This window comes from Mustela lutreola, chromosome 16 (assembly GCF_030435805.1).
Source record: "Mustela lutreola isolate mMusLut2 chromosome 16, mMusLut2.pri, whole genome shotgun sequence".
Lineage (NCBI taxonomy): Eukaryota > Metazoa > Chordata > Mammalia > Carnivora > Mustelidae > Mustela > Mustela lutreola.
In genome coordinates this window covers 49,545,266-49,566,179 of record NC_081305.1, presented here as the reverse complement: position 1 = coordinate 49,566,179, position 20,914 = coordinate 49,545,266, and the positions used below count along the sequence as shown (strand labels likewise).

The window sequence follows — 20,914 nt, the reverse complement described above, 5'->3', positions numbered from 1 at the left end:
GCCCAACCCCTGTTTTGTAACCTTCCTCATTCTGTCCCCCAATAAGCTTTGGTGGAGGATGTGGGTCTGAGCTGCCCCTCCTCATTCCTTTGGATTGTGGGGGTGGGGGCGGGGGGCAGACGCGGCTTGTACAGAGCGGAGAAAAATAAATCTTACCAACAGGGCTGCTGCAGTCCTTTCTTGCATCCCAGGGAGAGGATTACGCACTGACAAACGGAAGGTTGAGAAATTTTGTCTCCCAGGGTTTTTGATTCCCCAAACACCCTCCTCCTCGTGCTCACGCTTTCTGCTTTGCCTCGTTCAGCTGGGAATTGCTGAGGATTTATCATACCCAAGCTGTAGTCTGCACCTTGAGCAGAGGGAGATGAACAACAAGACAGGTAAGTTTTGTTCTCAGAAACCGATAGCGTACCCAGACTCCTCCCCTTCGAGATGTTTTCGGCAGTTGTTTTCTTGGCCAGCGTTTCCCGAGGCCCCTGTTGGCTGGGTCTTTCACTGGACACTGGGGACACACAAACCGGACATGCTCCTTGCCCTCGAGTAAGGTGGAAGAGAACCCCCGCCGCACCTGTCCCTCCAGGATAATTTGGAGGCGCTTCAAAAGCCCTTCCACAGCCCTCATTGCCATTGTTGGAGCAGCCAGCCATGTGCCCTTCAATGTGCGTTTAGTTCTCCCATCTGTCAGAAGAGGGGGCTGAGGTCCTAGAAAAGAAAGCGGCTCTGAGGACACCTGTCAGATCCGTGGGAGAACTGGGAATGTGTGGGCTCATGGTGCTCTCGGTACTGAAACTTGAAGACAGAGCTGGTTCAGGGGCACTGCCTGGGCGGGTCCGGCTTGGCCCCCACAAGGGCAGCAGCCTAGTGTGACCAATGCAGGCTAGTGCTGAAGACCCAGCATGAGACACACCTGGTGCCAGCGTCCCCAGGGGCAGTACCATAAAAAGCACATGGAATGATCACTGGGCACTGAGAGCATGGAGGAGTCACCTTCTTAGAGCTGGGGGCTTCCTGGAGGAGGAAGTGATACTTGAACAATAACAAAAGCCACAGAAGCCTGCCAGGTGACATGGGCAAAGAACTCTAGGTGGAGGATTTAGTGTGTCTAACTAAACCCGACCGAGAACCTCAAAGCTGAGTGTGGCCCGAGAGGCTGAGGCATGGGATGCTGGATCCTGAAGGGCTTTGGATTCCAAATAGTGAAGCTTGGATGATGCTGAGGGCCGGAGGCCAGCAGCTGCTGGATACAGACCACTGACAGCCTTCGTTTAGCGCATGCATTTTAAAAATAATAATAAAGTTTGACTTAGTTGCCAACGTTGGGAAATCAAAAGATTTTGCATAATTAATGGAACGTCTGAAAAATTTGCAAAATCTAGCAACCCAGCCTGCACTCTCCCAAAGCTGGGGAACCATTGTCGTCTTCAGATTGAGCACACACTCTCCAATCTCCCACCAACTCCTGCCCCACCTCGAAGCTCAGCTCTGAGCCAAAGTGCCCGTTGGCCCGTGTCCCCTCACCGGCGCTGGGCTTTCCCCCTTGCATCCAGCCACCCAGCTCCTGTAGGCATTTATGCCTGAATCCTTTCTCAAAGCCACAAGGAGCCGTGGGTCTATGAGGCTGTCATATGGAGACTGGAGATGGTGCTGCTGGGTAGTCACCCAAATGGGAGGCCGGTGTTGGCTTGGCCTACAAGAGTACTGATGATGGAAAACGTTCAGATTCCAAAGATACTGAATTGGCCCAACAGTGGGAAAGGACTGATGATAGGGATTAGATGAGTGTACGAGGAAGGCTTCAGGAACTTGCTCAGGTCTCTAGCTTGGGTGGTGATGCCAATGATAGGAAATGCAGGTGTTTCTTTGGAGGAAACTGACTTCTGCTGGTGTTCTGACCTGCCTAAGGGATATCCTTTGGGAGGTGTTGGGTGAGCAGGAAGGTGTGCCGATCTGGAGCTCTCCTTTTCTGATAGGTATACTGGTCACACGAGTCCCTTCATTTTGCCAAGCTTCCCTAAACCTGCTGCCACAGCTGAACCACATAACATCTCTGAGTAGAGAGCTAAAGATGAGAAAGCAGTTTTGGAGAGAGGCTGCAGTTCCCTCTTCGTGGCAAGACCACAGTGTAGACCCTCTACCTCCACCCTCCAACACAAGACTGACAGAGAGAGACCCTTCAGAAAGTCCTTTAATAGTAGAACTGGAGGCTCCCCACCTCCAGCTCCCAGGTCCTCCTCTCCCGCGCCCACCACAGTGACTCAGTTCATCCCACACCCGCCATACACAGGCCCGCCCACCATGCTGCCATCTCTCAGCCCGCCCTTGGGGGTAGCCTTGGGTCAGGCATTAAGCTGTTTGCTTCCGATCGGGAGTGGAGGAAATCAGAGAAATCTGAGGCTATTTTGTAGTTCTGGGAGCCATGGGCTCCAAACCTAAAGCCTTATGAGGGGGAGATTAGGTGGTTGTTTGCTGTCCGGAATTTTTTTGTGGCTTCAGAGTCGGTGGGTTAAGGAGGGACCACCATGGGAGCCGGGAGCAGCTTTTGGAGTCAAGATCCTTACGGTCAGGCTTACATCCTTGAGGCTTGAGTGCTCTCGGCTAGGACATGGGGACCCTCTAGCTTCGAGGTGATGGGATCCCAGAGTCTCTTTACGGAGGACCTGGTGGGCGTCTTCTGCCTGAGGGTGGGTAGGCATCCCAGGTTCAGTGCAATCCAGTGAGGTAGGCAAAAGATTCCATCCGGCCCACCCTAGGCCCCAAGATAGTCCAGGGTTCTGTAGATGACGGGCTAGCCCAGAGACACCAGGGCAGACCTTGGTACTGCCCCTTCCATTTAACCCTGGCTCCCTCCATAGTGCCCAGGCTCTGTGGGGACAAGCTGTGTCTTGCACGAGTACACCCAACGAGCAGGCCGATTGGGCAGTGACATCCAGCCCACGGTCCTCATACTTAGCTGGGCATCCACCCGGTGGTGTTTCTGCCTTTCTGAGTCTCATGGAGGTGCTGTCTGGGTTTGTGGGGCTCCCAAAACTGGGTCTCCCTGTGTTCTCCCGCACTAGCTGCTCATGGCCATCTCCGTTAGCTCTTGTCACTTCTCCCCTAATATCCCCTCTCCTGCCTCCTTGTCCACCCTCCCCCTCCCCTGCAATCTGCCTCCTACTCCTCGTGTCATTGCCCCCACAGCCCTGGTCTCCCAGCCTACTGGTCGACCTCCACCTTCCCCTTGGCCCCTTCCCCTTGCCCTTCTTCCAGAGTGTTTCCTGGCCCACACCCACTCCCTGGCCCCTCGGCCCCTGTGGCCTGCTGGCTGCCAGAGTCCCCCACCCCCACCCCTGGGCCCGGCCCTTGGAAGTGGGTGCGCTGGTGCTTGCGGAAGTTAGAGGAGTTGTTGAAAGTGCGATCGCACAGGGCGCAGCGGAAGGGGCGCTCCCCCGTGTGGATGCGCGCGTGGCCGCTCAGCACCGAGGACTGCGTGAAGCCCTTGCCGCAGATGCCGCAGTGGTAGGGCCGCTCGCCCGTGTGCACCCGCTCGTGGTCGCGCATGTCAGAGGAGCGGCGGAAAGGCTTGGCGCAGAACCTGCAAGCGAAAGGCTTCCCCACCGCAGCGCCGGCAGCCGCCGCCGCCATCACCACCTCCGACCTCTCCTGGGGCACACCGGGTCTCTGTTCTCGAGACGCAGCCACCTCCAAAGGCCTCTGAGAGGTCCTTGGCTCCACCCCGTGTCGGTGCTGGTGCCGCAGCAGAGGTGCCAGGGCCTTGAAGGCCCGGGGGCAGAGGGGGCAGCGGTAGGGCCGCTCCCCTGTGTGCAGGCTGTAGTGGGCACGGAGGCTGGCGGGGCCCGGACAGCTGTGGCCACACACATGACACCGGCTGGGGTCCCCACCCTGCCCACCGCCCTCCGCCCCTGCCAGATGGCCATGTTCATGGAACAGAAGCTCAGAGACCAGCCGGAAGGCAGCTGGGCACAAGGCACAGTGGAGGGAACCTGGCTCCGGGGGCTCAGGCACCAGCGTGGTGTCTGTCACCTTCACCACCTGGATCTCGATGAGGTCACTCGGGGGTGTGGTGGGGCGGCCATCATCAGGCACCAGGACCTGGGGGGATGGGGTGGAGAAAAAACCAGGAGCCTGTGGACTCTCCCACAGGGCCTCCCCAACATGCCCCACTTATTAAACACCCATCTCCTTTGTAGCATACTGGGCCCCTCAACTTCCAGATCCTGCCCTCCATCCTCTGGGATTCTGCAGTATCTCTCTCAAGACTTCAACACCTATCCCAAGCACATCACAAATGCAGCCATTTCCCTCTTCTACCCCAGTTAGAAGCCAGTTATTTCTTGGCTTGACAACTGAAAAAGCCTCCTGAGCAGAACCCCTGTTTCTATGCCTGCTCTCTCCCCAAAGCAGCCTGAATGACCTTTTGAAAATGGAAATTGGATCATTTTCCCACTCAAAACCCTCCCATTGGCTTCAACTGCACGTAAGATCCAAAACTGTCATCATAATACCCATCATGATCTGGCTGCCGCTTTTCTCTGACCCCTGTGTAAATATAAGCCGGCACACAGCTGACTTCTCTCATCTAAATTTAGCCCCCCTTACCTCCCTGACTCCATCAGCTCACTATTTCCTTTATAGCATGTAACACAATAAATATCTTATTGACTCTCCTCTAGACTGTGAACTCCAAGAGAATACAGTCCTTATCTGCTTGGTTCACCTCCCTACCTACTGAGTTGAAGTAGGAGCTCAGGAAATGTTTGTTGTTACTCTCCAGTCCTGAGTGGGGAAAGTTCCAAAGTCACCTGGAGCAGTCATCCCTCCCCCCTAAAATCTTCCCTTAGGCATTCGGGACACGTCACTCAGACTCTTGGTAGAATCACTCCAACGTGGGTCTTGCGACCGTAACTACCCACCCTTGCCGTTCAGGGTCACCTTCCCAATCTTCCACCCAAGTCCACTAGCCCCAGAATTTCTGAGACCCCGCCCCTCGGGAGGTCCCGCCCCCTCATTACACAAACGCAATCTCAGATCTCTCCCTGGACTCATCTCCCGCCCAGAAGTTCCACCCAACCCCCTCCTCTGACCCCGCCCCCAACAGGCCCCGCCCTCCATTCTCATAGGCTCCTCCTTATGCCACGCCCCTCGCCCACCCCGAGAAGCACCGCCCCCAGACCCTGAGCCCTAAATACCTCTCCCGCCCAGCCCTTGTAGGCCCCGCCCCTGCCCCGCCCCCTGCCCTGAGACTTCCTCCCGCTTCGAGTTCCCGGCCGAGGCCCCTTCCCCGCCCGCACCACGTCCGGCGTCTCCGGGGATCGCGGCTCCGGGGCCGCTGAGCTCGGACTCGGGGGATCCGGGCGCGCGGCAGCCATCTTGTGCTCAGGCCCCGCCCCCATGCCCGTGGTAGCTGCGGGAGGGGGCGGGGCTCGGGCCGCCGTCAGTGGCGCTGCGCAGGCGCACACGGGCGGGCAGGGGCGTGGCCCTGCGGCGGCCGCGCCCAGCCAGCCGGAGGGGAGGGCCGAGTTTCTTCCCACTTGTCCGCTGACGACCGCGGAGCTCGTGTGGGGCGTGGAGGTGGCCCCGGCCAGGCCGGATTCGTGTCGTCCCCCCCACCCCCCGCTCACCAGCATCCACAGGCCGTTGCCGTCTGCCGACTCCCGCCGGAGCCTCGCTCGCGTTACACCCACACGGTCTTGTCACCGCCCCCGGGGGGCCATGCGAAGGTGGCCGGCGTGGGGGCTTCCACGGCAGGTACTGGGCCAGACGCGGCCCCGCGGCTGAGCGCGCACAGCTCAGGGCGGTGCGGCATGGAGAGCCCATCTACGCTCGGGCCACGTGCCCGCGGTGTCGAGTGTAAAACCGGGCGGCCGTGAGAAGAGGGGTACGGGGCGCCTCTGCGGCCGCGTCGGGGTCGCTGGAGACGGCCGGGCAGCGCGCTGGAACCTGCCGCTGCTCCTTCCCCGGGGCGCGGTAGCGCGGCCGTCTCTGGCAGCTGGCCCGGCCTGTGCTTCACCTTGGCCCCGGGACCGTCCGGGGCAGCAAGCCGCGTCCCCTTCAGCTCGCGGGGGAGCCTGCGGGCCCTTCGCCAGCTCCCCGCGCCCGTCCCCGCGTGGGATCCGCTGGCCGCGGCGGTTTGCGGCCGCCCGACCTCCAGAGCGGCCGCGGTGAGCCGGCCTGGTGCCGGCCTCCGGGGACGCGTAGCGGTTGTGTAGCGTCAGGGAAGGCTTGATTCTCCCGAGCCGCGAGCCACCGTGCTGGTACTACTGGGGGCGTCAGCTATTTTTTTTTTATTATTATTAATTAATTTATTTGACAGAAGGGCAGGCGGAGGGAGAGCGAGAAGTAGGGGCTTCGCTGAGCAGAAGGTATGACTCGATACCGGCACCCCGAGCTGAAGGCCGCCGCTTCGTGGGCTGAGCCACCGGCGCCCCTGGTGCACCGGGTTCCGTCTCGACTACGCAGATGGGGCCTGTCCTCACCCGCCCCTACTGACACTCCTCAGAAACGGTTTTTGTATGAAAAGGGTCCAGTAATACAAACAGCTGCCGCTAATAAGCTTAAAAGACACGACACTGCAGATACGATCCAATCCACCCTGCGCCCCGGCACCCCTTTCCCCGCCCTCCCCCGAGGTTAGACTTTGTATCTTCTGTTCGTCGTTCCTAGGCATGTCTTCCTTATTCCCTGCGTAAACCAAGTGTGATGTTGTTGTGTATGCTGTAAACTTTTTGTAATAAGGGCGCTTGAGGGCTCACGTCATGATCCCGGGTCCTGGGACCCAGCCCTGTGCTCAACAGGGAGTCAGCTTCTCCCTCTCCCTCTGCCCTTCCCCTCTGCTCGTGCTCTGTCTCTCTAGTAAATAAACAAAACCTTTAAGGAAATAATTGTTTTTCTAATCAATTAGGAGTGCCTGGCTGACTCAGTCAGAAGAGCGTGTAACTCCTGATCTTGGGCCCCTAAGTTCAAGTCCCACATTGGTTGTAGAGATAAAACAAAAACAAAAACAAAAAACTGAACCTTAAAATTTTTCTAGTGGCATCTGGGTGGCTCAGTGGGTTAAGCCTCTGCCTTCGGCTCAGGTCATGATCTCATGGTCCTGGGATTGAGCCCCATGTAGGGCTCTCTACTCAGCAGGGAGCCTGCTTCCCCCCACCTTGCCTACTTGTGATCTCTTTGCCAAATAAATAAAATCTTTTAAAAAAAACTTAAAAATTTTTCTAGTGATATAATTTCAGTCTAACATTCTCTGTTTTCTCCTCCCCTTTTTATTTTTGTGTACATCGATACTTCTAGTCTAGCAACTGCTGATGTCAATGCCGGCATAATACCCCACTGATGATTATGTCCCATTACATGTTTTCATTCTCCTCTTGGTGGGCATTGGATTGGCTCCAGTTTTTTATTATTGCAAACAGTACTGCCAGGAGTATTCTTGCTCATGTCTCCTCGAACCCTAAAGAGAGCTTTTTCTGTATTGTATCACTGGAAGTTGAATTGCTTGGTCAAAAACTATTTGACATCTTCAACTCCCACCTGTATTATTTAATTGCTTTTTTTTTTTTTTTTGAAGATTTTATTTATTTATTTATTTGACAGAGAGACCAAGCAAGAGAAGGAACACACATAGAGGGAGAGGGAGAAGCAGACTTCCCACCGAGCAAGGAGCCCAATGCGGGGCTCAATTCCAGGACCCTGGGATCATGACCTGAGCTGAAATTCAGAGTTGGACACTCAACAGCCTGAACCCCCCCCCCACCTCTCTTGAGTAAATTATTTCACCACTCACCGTCTCTAGTGCTTTCACCGGCCCCGGGATTTCTGCCCTTTGTGGCTCTTTCATTTCAAAAAGTGCATTTAAGATTTCAAAATTAAAATATTTCTCATGGGCCCCCCAAAGTGTCATGAGATCTAGGCACTGTAGATACCTGCCGTGGCTAATAAGAAAGGTAGCCCTTTCTGTTTTCTCATTTGTAGAGCAAAGATAATAGTACTTACTTAACACCGTTAAGTGCTAGGTGCTAGGGTGATTAAGGAGCCGCTCTATGCGAAGTGTGACGTAGGCACTAGGATCAGCTGTAATGATTACTAACTTCCACTTCCACCAGCCGTGAGTGGGAGCTCCTGTTGCTTGAAGTCGTTATTAATCTTCAATAGTCCAATTTCATTTTTTGCCGATCTGGCGGGTGTGACATGGTTTTTTCATTGAAGTTCCTTCTATTAAGTGAGATAATTCAGGATCCCGTATCTAGCATAGAGCTCATCCTCTGTTCTCTTGTCTGTGGGCCGGGTCCATGTCAGCTCTGCATCCTCAGAAGGCTTCAGCGAATGTCAGGTCAATGAACAAAGGAGTGAATGAATGAGTAGCTTAGATAACACAGGTAGAAGAATTTGGGTATGAGAGGTAGAGACAACTATTTGCAGAGGAGACCTAGTTCAGCGGAGTGACCACAAACTTTCAAGTCAGACAACCGTGGATTCGGATTCATTGACTCACTTGCTATGCAACTTTGGGCAAGATGTGTCTTCTCAGTCCCCAGCTGCTATCCACAAAGTGGCCAGCATGATTCTACTTGGTGGGACTGTACTGAGAACAGCACATGGAGAATGCTGTGGGTCCAGCAGAATTCCTGGAACCAGCTGGCGCTTAACAGATGTGGACTCCTTGCCTTTTCCCCTGTCTGCCTGGGTCCCTCGTGGGCTGGCACTACATTAGCAGCCGATATTTCAGAATCTGATGCTAGAGTTTGGCTACATGGACCCGCTATAAAATGGCAGAAAGAGCCCTGGATTTGGAGTTGGAAGACGTGGGATCTAGTCTTCCTTCTTTCTGTCCCTGCTGTGAGCACATCACTTAACCTTGGTGGGCTGGATCTCCTGCTTCTTAAATGAATTGGCTGTTAGGGTTACCATAGGACCCAGCAATTCCACTCCCAGGGAGGTTTCCAAGGGAAAGGAGAACATTTGTCCACACAAAAATTTGTAAACAAATGCTTACCATTTGTTTACACCATTATTCATAGTAGCCAAAGCTGGAAACAATGCAAATGTCCATCAACTCATGAACGGGTAAAAAACATGTAATATACTTATGTGGAAATTAATATATGGATATATATTATCAATAAGATAGATTTTTAATCTTTATTCCACAAAAAGGAATGAAGTACTGATACATACTAAAACATGAATGAACCTTGAAAACATTATGCTCGGTGAGAAAAACCAGACACAAAACCCTACACATTTTATTATTCCATTCAGGCAAGCTATCCAGAACAGGGAAATTTACAGAGACAGAAAGTAGAGGGATGCCTGGGGTGGTTCGGTTGGTTGGGCTTCATCCTTTGGCTCAGGGCATGAGCCCAGGGTCCTGGGATGGACTCCTGCAAAGGAGCCCTTGCTCAATGAGGAGTGCTTCTCCCTCTGCCTGCCGCTCCCCCTGCTTGTGCGCACTGACAGATAAATGAATACAATCTTTAAAAAAATGCAGATTCGTGGTCCCTTAAGGGCCAGCAGATGGGTGGAGTGCGGTTGAGGGATGAGAGGAGTGACAGCTAGAGGGTACAATGTTATTTTTGATGTGATGAAATGTTCTAAAATTGTGCTGATGGCCGCACATATCTGTAAATATACTGAAAACCATCGAGTCATCAGTGAAATGGGTACATTATATGGTATGTGAGTTATAGCTCAATGAAGCTGTTACAAAAAAGAATGTGCCGAACATGATCTTTCAGGATCAAACTGTAGCTGACATTTTAAACTGACACGCCTGTAAGATAGGCACATGATGTTCACTGTGCAGTTCTTACACCTTTTCTCTTTGGTTGTAAATTTCCATAATAAAGCGCGGGGTTGGGGGAGCCTGCAGATGATGTCCATTTGTTTGTTTCTTAATGAAGTAATCTCTGCGGCAGTGTGGACCTGGAACTCCTGACCCCGAGATCCGGAGCCGCACACTCTTCCCACCAAGCCAGCCAGGGGACCCTTGAGCCTATGGATGATTTTTAAAATCTGATTTTTAAGAATTTCACATCAGGGCGCCTGGGTGGCTCAGTGGGTTAAGCCGCTGCCTTCGGCTCAGGTCATGATCTCAGGGTCCTGGGATCGAGTCCCGCATCGGGCTCTCTGCTCAGCAGGGAGCCTGCTTCCTCCTCTCTCTGCCTGCCTCTCTGCTTACTTGTAATTTCTCTCTGTCAAATAAATAAATAAAATCTTTAAAAAAAAAAAAAAAAAAAAAAAAAAAAAAAGAATTTCACATCAATTCCATGGAAAATTCCCATCCGACTTTAAGCTCTCTAAAGGCAGAGACGAGGGGCGCCTGGGTGGCTCCGTGGGTTAAGCCTCTGCCTTCGGCTCCGGTCATTATCTCAGGGTCCTAGGATCGAGCCTCGCATTGCTTCCTCCTCCGCCTCTGCCCCTCCCCCTGCACGTGTCCCTCTCAAATAAGTAAATAAAATCTTTAAAAAAAAAAAAAAAAGAAAGAAAGAAAAAAGTAAAGGTGGCGACCAGGACGGCCTCACTTCCCGCTGCCCCTGCGGCACCCACACCGGCGTCTGGAGCGCTGCCGGTTCCCAGGAACACTCGATAAATGAAGCCTGCGAACGAGCGAGCCGCGGGTGACCCTGGTTGCAGGGGTCCGGCCGGGCGGCCGCACTCCGGGAGCCGACGACCCTCCCTCCCTGACGGGTCTGCGAACGAGCCCGCTGCCCGCAGTGACCAGCGTCCGCGGAGTGGGGCTGCAGCGCCGACCCCGGGTTGCGGGCCGCGCCTCACACAGCGGCGAGTGCGGCGTTTCACAGATGGAACGAGGTGCGCACGTGCGACGAGATCGAGTCCCACCAGCCGCAAGACCTGAAAGGTGACTGCGGCCGCGCCACCCCACGCTTGCAAGTGGACGTAATATTTTCAGGAGTTTCGGGCCTGACCCGGCTCCATCCTCTTCCCCCTCTTAAGTGACTGGCAGGAGCCGACTGGGAGGGCCCCGCAGGCCTCCCCGAGGATCTGCCTCCTCCTCCCCCTGTGACCTGCCATCTTTCTGGGATCCCAGCTCCTCGCGGCGCGGGGAGGCCCGAGCGGGAAGCGGACCCTTCTTCTCGGGGCCGCGTGTTTCCGGCCGGAGCGTTTTCCCCGAGGGCCCGGACGGCGTACCTCTTCCCCAGGGTCTCTCACTGGAGGTCGCGGTACCTCCTTGCCCGGGACTTCCTTACGGGCGCTCTGCTAGTGGCCGCCGCTTCCGCCCGGCCGGACCAAAGAGGCCGCCCCAGCTCGGCTCGGACCGGCGCGAGAGGCCGACGGCCGGGACAGAGTTACTTCGAGAAAGAGCCAGCACCGTGTGAGCGGCCGAGAGGGGAGAACCATAGAGACGGTGGCGGCGGATAGAGCAACCGGGCCGGGAAGGAAACGAGGAACAGGGAGGAGATGTTTGTGTGTAGAAGGGTGGGAGGAGAATAAAAACAAAAAACAAACCAACAAAAAACCACACACACAAAAACACCAATCATAGAGAGGCCAGCGGAGGCAGGAAGGGCCGCGGTGGGCGGGGCGGAAGAAAGGGGGTGTGGGAAAGGGACCTGGCCTCCGCAGGCCGCACGGAAGCTGCGGCGGGACTGACTCCTGGCTGGAGGGATGCGGCGTATTTTTTCGGTTTGAGCTCCCTCTCGGAGCCTCAGTTTCCCCCCTGCAAACGAGCATGGTTGCGATGCCCATCTTCCCGAGCTCGGACCTCATTCTTTCTCAGGCCCGCGTTGCAGCGCCGGTCCCCTCCCTCGGCCCCTCGGCCCCCACCAGCCCGCCTGCACAGCGGATCTTTCTGAAACGCAGGCCTGACCTTGTCCTTCCATGGCTCCCTCTTGACCCAGGACTGAAGCCCTTCGTGGAGCGGTGCCCACCAAGCCCCCGACCCCCTCTGTGACTACTTTGTACCCTGGCCCATGAGCATTTCATACCTCGGGCTGCTAGGACGGGCTCAGAGTAACCTTTTGCAGGGAATGCGGCTGGTTTTTTCCCCACTAAATTCCTCCAGAAAGCATCCTCTGACTCCTGCCTGCCTTCAGCTCCTCTTGCTGACCCCAAGCCACTAGTTTCAGAGGAATCCCAAAGCCCTCACACGGTGGTGTCCCTGCCAAGCTCAGAACCCTCCCGCGAGGTGCAGCGTGTAGTCCGCAAGTCCCTCAAGCTAGGACCTGTTGATGTCCCCCGCCAGCACTGTCCCCGGCTGCGTGAAGGATGGTGGTTCTCTAGGCTGGGTGCGTCTTGGCTCCGTGTGTCCCATGCAATGGATCCACCGCCTAGGATTCATCCACTTCTCAAGCCCTGGTGGGCATTTGGTTTCTTTCCATGTTTTCGCTCTTAGGAATAATGCTGCTCTGAACACTCAGGCTTAAAGGTTTTGTATAAACCCGTGTTTTCAGTTTTGTTGAGTATCCCTCGGGAAATGGAACTGCTGGGCCACCTGGTAAATTGTCATCTTTAACTTAGGGAGGAAATGCACCATTCTTTGTTCCCACCAGTGATGTCTAACGGCTCCGGTTTCCCTACGTCCTCGTGGAGCTCCGGTGTCTTCAGGTTCACCCGACGGCCTTTCCCTTCAGGTCCCGCAGTACCTCCCACTGGGACTTGAACTCCGCTGGGCCCCTGGAAGCACCCGCTTCATCCATCAGCTTTGTTTTCTTGCCCTTTGTACCACAGCTGCTTTCCAGATTCTTGGTACGTGCGTTAAGTTGGTGGATGTAGACGGAGCAGTGTCTGACCATATTCACTGTCAGAGCCCCAGGTGCTGGGGTGAAGACTGCGCGTGTGCCTGCTTCGCTGCTTCCACAGACGGAATGTGTCTCCCCCTCCCCCCCACCTCTGATTCATATGTTGAAACCTAATCCCCAATGTGACAGTATTAGGAGATGGGGCCTTTGGGAATGGATTAGACCATGAGGGGGGAGGCTCCATGAATGGGTTTAGTGCTCTTATAAAACAGACCCCAGAGACCTCCCTTACCCCTTCCGTGTGGGGACAACAGAGAGAAGGTGCGGTTTGTGAATCTGGACACTGAATCCGCTGGCATCTTGACCGTAGCCTTCCCAGCCTCCACAACTGTGAGAAACACATTTCTCCTACCTGGGGTCTGGTGTTCTATGATGGGAGTGCAGTGGACTGGGGATGTTGTGCCAAGAGAACACATTGTTGAGCTTTTCCTGACCTAGGTTTCTTCAGCCCACCAAGCCTCCTCCCTGCCATCGAGAGAGATCCTTCCACTTAAAAATGGGCCAGATGTTTCAGGAGAGAAGCGCGCTCTCTCTCTGACAAATAAAATCTTTTAATAAATAAATAAATATATATATATATACATATTAATTATAACTGTGTGTGTGTGTATAATTTATGTGAGATTTATTTATTTATTTATTTATTTTTATGTGAGGTTTAAAAACAAGCCAACGTCATGTTTGGGAGTTGAAGTCAATGTGGTTAGGCTTGCCCTGGGTTAATGATCAGCAGGAAGCACTTGGGGGAGCTCTTCAGGATGCTGGTTATATTACTGTGTATATAAGTAAAAACTCACTGATCTGTTACTTTGGGTAATTTACATCTGATATAAAAAAAACCCAGAATGATGGTGTCTATATGACAAGTGGAGCAACAGAGTCACCAAATGAGCACGGTGTCCCAGTCATGAAGTCCCAGAACCTAAGTCAGGTTCGGTGGGGTGAGGTTCGGAGCTGACGACTAAGGAAAGAATTCTTAAGACATCTTTGGTGCAAAATGGTGGTTTATTAAAGCACGGGGACAGGACCCGTGGGCAGGAAGAGCTGCTGCCCCGGGTTGTGAGTGTAGGCATGTTATATACCTTGCGGTTGGCGGGAGATGGTGAAGGGATGGGAGATTTCAACAGAGTTTTCACATGTTAGGGAGGGCCTACAAGGTGCTGGGGGGAGGCCTTGCCCTTATGGCCTGATCAATGTCGTCTTTAGGTCAGGCATTAACATCAAGATAATTGGGAGATTCTTGGTGGGGTGTTATGATCCTGCTATCATTTACATTCCCTTCTACCTCAGCCTCCTCCAGTTTATGGTGGGGAGGAAGACATTAGGGCTTCAGGAACTGAGAGTTATTTGCCTCTGGAAATTTGTGCTATTGATAAGGTAACCTCCCTGTTTGTAGATCTCTAGGACATCTGTAGAGCAAGGGAGATTCCTGTTCTGCAGGATTGCGATCCCTGCAAGTTAACTATTTATAGTTTTATGGCAGTCAGGGGTGCCTGAGGAATGCTACACATATGGAGGGGAGCGGGTGAAGAGGGGGTGCAAGGCGCCAGCTTTTGCTTTGTCCTCAGCCAGCCTCCTGCGCCCTCATCACCAGGACACTTCCCAGATTCACCTGGACAGACTTGGGGTCTGACTGTTGGGAGATTAGACTGCGACCCTGTCCTTTCTAAACGGCTTCATTAAAATCTGCAGTTTGCCGTAAGCTCCTGATGGAGGCCCAGCCCGGCCGGACCGTTAGCGGGGAGTGTGGCTCCCGCCGCCTGGTTTCTCCCAGCAGCACGATCATCAGCGCGGAGCGGCCGGCCCCAGACCTATCACTCCCGCCGTAGGAGCCGCCCGGCTGCGGGGCGCTCCGGCGCTCTTTCCCCGAGGTCGCGCCCTCGTTTTAAGCATGAACTTTCCAGTTCTACGCCTTGTAACTCTCAGGGGCCCCAGCACGGTTTCCCTAAAGAGAACATAACGGGAGAAACAGCCGAGACCCAGCTCTGCGTCGCCGTCCTGGCTCTGGGATCCTGGAGACCTTGTCCTTTGAAGTTCCCGCGTCCCCTGCATGGGAGACTTTGGTGATGCTTCTGTTCTGGTTGTCAACCCTCGCGAGGGCTCCCTGGGGTGAGAATTCAATATTTTGGTCTTTGTCGCCCCCACGAGGCCCAGGAGAGCTCCTTGCTGCAGCAGGTGTCCCTTAAAAATACAATTTGTCACCTGTGAAGGGAAGGCAGGCACAGCTGCTTCGCTCTGGTTTGCTCACTCTTTTTTCCCTGGCGGATGCCCTGAAGGAGACCCTCACGTCCGCCCAGTGGAACACAGGTTCCTGGAACCCTTCTTATGAGGGTGTGTGTTTCCCCCCCGGAATGCCTTCACGTGAACGCTCCCCCTTCCTTTCCGGTCGGGGTCTTGGCCCCTGTAGGGTTCCCAGAAGACCTTCCTTCTGAGGCCCTGGCGGCAGCGACCGGGCGGCCGCACGGACAGATAGAGCCGTGTCCGGAGTCACGGGCCGGAAGCTGAAGGACCCCGCGCCGAGGGGGAGTGCTCTGCGGAGAGTCTGAGGCGAGGCTCCCGCGGGCTGAGCGCCCGGGGACTGGGCGCGGGCCGGACGACCGTCGGGGGCATGGGCGGGGCGGACAGCGGCGCGTCTGTGCGGAGGGGGTACGCGGGGCGGGAGGGGTGCAGACGCCCGGTGTTGCTGGACAGGCTTGCGGTCTGCGGGCCGGCGGCTGCTCTGCGGCGGGGCGCGCGGAGGGGTCAGGGGGCCGGGGGTAGCCGCATCCTCCGCGCCCCGCGGCGTCGTGAAGAAAAGCACGGGGTCGTGCGGGGTCCGGGGGACGGCGGAGGGTCTCAGTGCGCACCGCTGAGCGAGTGGTGGACGCCGGAGGCCGTGCGAGCGGGGGAGCGCGGGGCGGCGGCGAAGTCGGCCAGTCCAGCTTCCGGCTCGTGGGGCGCCGCGTCGGCCGGCGGGTTAGGGGGTAGCGGGTGGAGGGGGACGTGGGGACGCAGGGAAGTCCTTCGGTCACCACCCACGCAGGTCTTCCTCCTGTAGCTGCCCGCCTGGATTCAGGGATGCCCCTGGCTTACCTTTCATCAACGGAGGCTGCTCCCGCCCTCCGCGAATACCCTCCCCCGGGTTTGCTCTCCTCCTGTCCTTGGGCCTCAGGCTCCTTTCCAGCGCTGGATCCGGGCATCATTGACTTCAGGACCCTGGCCCACAGAGGGCCTGGCAGCAGGGTACCTGGCCCTGGGACACCACCGACCGCCGGGGGATGTATTAACTGTTAAGACCGGGTTTACTTTGCTGTCGCAGGGCGGTGGTCGTTCCGGCCTGTCTTTCCTATGTGGGAACCGAGAAACGGCCAGCCCCTTCTGATTTTGCTGTCGGTACCCCTGTGGCGCCGGAACCGCTGTTTGGCAGTGGCGGCCAGGCTGCAAGGGGCGGTCCCTGGAGCTCACCGCGGGGACTGGGGCTGGGCGCCCGGAGGTAGTCCTGCCCGGGCTCTTCCCGCCTGGGTCTGGGGCCCCTTGGCGGCCCCGCCTGCCCCAGCGCCCCACTGGCGGTCTCGGACCCCTCCCAGTGGCCGGGGTGCTCATGTGCAGGGAGGAGGTCCACGGGTCAGAGCGCCCACCCTCACTGCCCCCAATGATCCCTGCATGCACCGGGAGCCACGGCATCACCCGCTCGGAGCTCCAGCGCGTGGCCCAAGCTTGCAAGCGCTGCAGCAAGGCCTCGCTTTTCTGGGGGCCCTGGCGCAGCACCTGCAGGCTGGAAGGAACTTGCTGGACGGCGGTGAGGCCACGGAAACTCTGTAGACTTTCTTGGTTTTGGTACAGATTGCAGAGGCCCTGGTCTTAAATGCTCTGTGACCTGAGCCCCTGTTTCCTCGGTCCTGGAAGAGGAAATGACGTGGGGTTTCCCAGCCAACTCTGGTCAGGGGTGAGAGGCGGGAGCCTCCTGTTGGATTCCTTACCTGCCACAGCTCCTCTCTGTAGCCTGGGGTGCACGGCTGTGCCTTGCTGTAACTCAGTTTCCCATCTGTAGGTGGGACGGAATGAGACGTGGGAATGATAAGGGAGCTACAGGTGTGTGGTGCCACTCAAAGGCAGCACCTGCTGCTCCCCTACCTATTTTCCCAACTCATGGGGTCTGCTCAGACAGGCTCAAATCAATGTGAGGTGGGCTTTTAAGATTTTATTTGACAGCAGGGTTGGAGTGAGAGAGCAAACACAAGCAGGGGGAGTGGGAGAGGGAGAAGCAAACTCCTGCTGAGCAGGGAGGCCAGTGTGGATCTTGATCCCAGAACCCCAGGATCATGACCTGAGCTGAAGGCTGATGCTTGATGACTGAGCCATCCAGGAGCCCCTCAGTTTGAGTTTTGATTCTTAAGTTGTTGGGGTGGAGCTGAAACCCAAATTATGTGGGAACTTTTCCTTTGTAAGTTCTTGGCCAGAGACCTTAGGCACATCTGCCTCTGTCTGGGTGGGCTGGAGCCCTCTGGGAAGGCATCGATGCATCCACTTAGGGTAGCATGGCTGAGACAAGGCTTGGAGGAGTGAGTGGGAGCAGGAGATGTGGCATTGTTAGGATCCTGCCCAACGAGCAGTGAGGGTTTTGGGTGACACAAGGGACTTTGGGTATGGGACTCAGTGGCCCCAAGGGCAGGGGGGCTTGGAGACAGAGAACCCCTGCAAAAGGAGGGTCGGGGAGACCTGGGATGGGGTGCAGAGAGGAGGGCAGGAAGCTGGTGAGTGGATTACTAAGACCCAGATTGACCCAGAGGCAAAGGCTTGGCGATCACTTCTTTCCCAAAGGAGAGAAGAACTTGTTGTGTGGGAGTGCAAGGTCGTATGGAGTGAGCGGTGGATGTTGAGAGGAGAGCGGTCCAGGAAAAACTTGTCAGAGGCTGGGCTCTGGCTGTAGGCTGTGGAGGGAAGGGAGGGTGCTGGTGGGGAGTGGGTTTGATATGGTCTCTGCCACTCAGGCTGGGGGAGCGGACTGCCCTTCCTGAGGCTCAGGGGAGTGCCAGCCCCACTGGATTACTGAGAGGGAGAGTGAACTGAAGGCTGGGGACACAGGTAATGGGTCCTAGAGGAGGCTGGAGAGATTGCTGAGCTGGTGGGTGGGAATGTCAGCCAGCACGAGCAGTGTCCCTGCCAACCAGGGCACAGGATTTGGGACACTGAGGAGGAGGCCGCAGTCAGAGGAAGGGGAAAAGTGGCAAGTCGAGGAAAACACAGGAGCCTTTGCACCTAGAGCCGTGTAAGTTCAAGGTCCGGTCGGGGGCTGTGAGGTGCTGTCTGGCTCTGGGGAGCTGAGGAAGGCGGGGGCAGGGAAGAATGAGACCATCCAAGGTTCTGGACTCGAGTGCATGTGGGAAGTCATGGTGACCACATTCCAGGAGAGAAGCGGGGTTTTATGGCTGTGGGTAGGGAATGCTTCACTTTTGGATGGGGGGATTGAAATCATTCATTCATTCATTTATTCAACCAAAACTGAATTGAGCCCTTACCCTCTCCCAAGACCTTGGCTGGATTCTGAGGATACAGCGTCATCCCAGACCGACTTCTCTGCCTTTATGGAGTGAGAAAGGCAGACAGAAGAGCGAATTGGTAAGTGAGCCAGACCACCATGGACGGCCCTACAGGATGCTGGAAGGAAACAATGAGGATGCAGAGCCAGGTGTCACCCGCTTGACCTCAGACTCAGTCAGCAAAGCTTCAGTGATGAACTACCATCTGAGTGGAGACCTGAGGGATCAGAAAGGGTCCATCCCGGTGAGGGGCTAGGGGCGATACTCCAGAGAGAGGGAACAGCAGATGAAGGCCCTGGAGGCTGGGAGAGGGGTAGGGGCAGCACTGTGCTTGGTGGGTTTCTGGGCTTCATTCTGAGTGCAGTGCGGAGGTTTTTTTTTTTTTTTTTTTTAAAGATTTTATTTATTTGACAGACAGAGATCACAAGTAGGCAGAGAGGCAGGCGGGGGGGGGGGGCGGAGCGGGGAAGCAGGTTCCCTGCTGAGCAGAGAGCCCGATGTGGGGCTCGATCCCAGGACCCTGAGATCATGACCTGAGCTTAAGGCAGAGGCTTTAACCCACTGAGCCACCCAGGTGCCCCTGTGGAGTGTTTTAAGTCCACAGAGGAGACACGATTCCCTGGGTTTAAACAAATATAGGGGCTGCAGTATTGCCGTAAAGAGAAAGTACCAGAGGGTGGGTGGGAGGCTGTCCCAGTAATCAGGGGGCAAACCACAGTGTGCATAGTGGACACCAGCTGTGGCTGGGGTCCGGCAGAAGCTGGTGCTGTCCTGAGGACCCCAGGCCAATCTCATGATCTTTTCCAGCTTCTGCCACTTCACCCATAAAACGGATCCTTTACACCAATACACTCAGCAGCAGACTCACTGGGTTAGCTGCCTGTGTAGACCAGAGCCCCTATTGCCCAGGGTGACACTTGGGAAGCCTGCTCTCACCTGAGGGAGATGGGGACAAAAGAGGTGCTACAGGCATCTGGACAGTACCGTGTGGAAGACAGGCCCCCACACTGAAGAATGATCCAGTTCCAAAGTACTGGTAGAGTCAGAGCTGGGAAACCCCAGTGTAGACAGATGGTGCAGTTCCCCTGCACACAAGGTGTGCCCTCTGCTCACCAGTCCCTGTCCTCCCTACTGCCCACTGAGGACAATGCTGTCCCCTAACATCAGAATGAGCCACACTTGGGAAATGTGAAACGAAATGGGTGACATCAGTTTTAACATGATGCCTTACTTAACCCAGTATATCCAAAGCATGACCACTTGCGAACCATAATCCATCTAAAAGTCATTCACGAAAGGTCCTGCCTCTTTTCTTTCCAGAATAAGTCTTCAGAATCTGGGGGACGTCTTGCATTTACAGCATGGCTCACCTCAGGCCAGACCCTCATCAAACCTCCCTGAGCCACAGCACCATACAAGGGGGGGCTTTAGTTTTAGCCGAATTCCACACATGTCTGGAGGTTTCTGGAAGGTTTTCGGAAGAATGCTTTCTCAGCTCCAGCTTACTGCCACATCCGGAAATTGTTTTCCAAGTGTGTCTGGGATTTTGAGTTTGCGTATTTTCTGGCTTCTTGGATACTGCCTAGTAAAACACTGAAAAATAGCATATGGTCCAGACCAAACACTGAATCCTTTTCTGGCCTGCAGGCCTCCTGTTTGCAAGTGGTTGAGGGTGGCGGGAGCTGTCCCAGACCACAGGCAGCCACTAGCCACGTGTGGCCATTGAGATTTACCTGAAGAGAAAGAGCATTTAAAGCTCCGGTCCTCGGTCGCGGGGACCACACTTGGCCAGTCACCACAGACCAGTTCTTTCTGGTAGCTCATTGCGAAGCAGCTCTGACCGCCCCCCACTTCCCCCGGGTCCCCAGGCTGCCAGCTCCAGTAACGCCCTTTCTCTTCCTCCGCTGTGCGCTGCCCGCCACGCCACTCCCTGCTCTGGGACTGTTCCCGCGGTGGCTGCGGGACAGGCCGCAGGCGCCCCAGGCGCGGCTCCCCGCTCTGCCCCGCCGCCGCTGCAGCCACCTGCCCCCCGCCTCCCGGAACAAAGCTGCAGGCGCGGCCGGTGGGTGGGCACGCTACGAGCCTGAACGGGGCACTGCCTCGGTTTCCCCGTGCGCACCGCGGTCTGTGCCGGGCACCTCCAAGACACGACCGCGCGCCGCTTCGGGCCTCAGTTTCCCCATCAGCGGGACGCGAGGAGGCGCACGTCCCCACCTCCGCAACCAGCACTGTCTGGCCTTCCGCGGGCTCGGGTCCGCGTCCACCCCCGGGGCGCGCCACGCCCGACCGACAGAACCCGCCCTCTGCACGGCTGCGCTGGGAAGCACGCGGGACGGCCCGGCCGCAAGTGGACAAACCTGGGTACGCCCCTTCCTAGGGGAGCGTCGAGAGAACACAGGCAGCCTAGCCTGTGTATTAACGCACGTGTGTCGCGGCACCCGAACAGTCCCTTTCGGGGACGGGGGCAGGGCTGGCGCTGTGCAGCCGACGCCCGTGCCCTCCTCCCGCACCCCAGGCCTGCAGCGACTCGGACTTTGCGAGCCTCCCCGCTCCGGGACCGCGGAACCCTCGTCGCGGCGTGCGTGTTTCCGCACGGTGCCCTTTTCCAGAGACGCCGCCGCCCCTCGCGCCCCCGCG

At 56.1% G+C, this 20,914-nt stretch overlaps 1 protein-coding gene and 1 long non-coding RNA gene across 2 annotated transcripts; one reads left to right on the top strand and one right to left on the bottom strand.

Moving 5' to 3' along the window:
• Positions 1-2,167: 2,167 nt before the first annotated feature.
• ZNF784 (zinc finger protein 784) lies at positions 2,168-5,441 on the bottom strand. The gene is made up of 2 exons (XM_059153276.1): positions 5,292-5,441; positions 2,168-4,092 (listed from the first exon to the last, which is right to left on the bottom strand). The coding sequence occupies exons 1-2, from the start codon at positions 5,391-5,393 to the stop codon at positions 3,196-3,198; spliced, it is 999 nt and encodes a 332-aa protein (XP_059009259.1). The 5' UTR covers positions 5,394-5,441; the 3' UTR covers positions 2,168-3,195.
• Positions 5,442-17,728: 12,287 nt separating this feature from the next.
• On the top strand, positions 17,729-19,883 carry LOC131818308 (uncharacterized). Its single transcript, XR_009348771.1, has 2 exons — positions 17,729-18,356; positions 19,598-19,883. It is a non-coding gene; the product is annotated as an uncharacterized LOC131818308 (long non-coding RNA).
• The last annotated feature ends 1,031 nt before the right edge of the window (positions 19,884-20,914 follow it).

Excerpts from the sequence above, each read along its gene's own strand:
- ZNF784 (XM_059153276.1), bottom strand. The coding sequence starts at position 5,393 with ATGGGGGCGGGGCCTGAGCACAAGATGGCTGCCGCGCGCCCGGATCCC. Across the intron at positions 4,093-5,291 it reads CCCCGGAGACGCCGGACGTG|GTCCTGGTGCCTGATGATGG; the intron begins GTGCGGGCGGGG and ends CCATCCCCCCAG.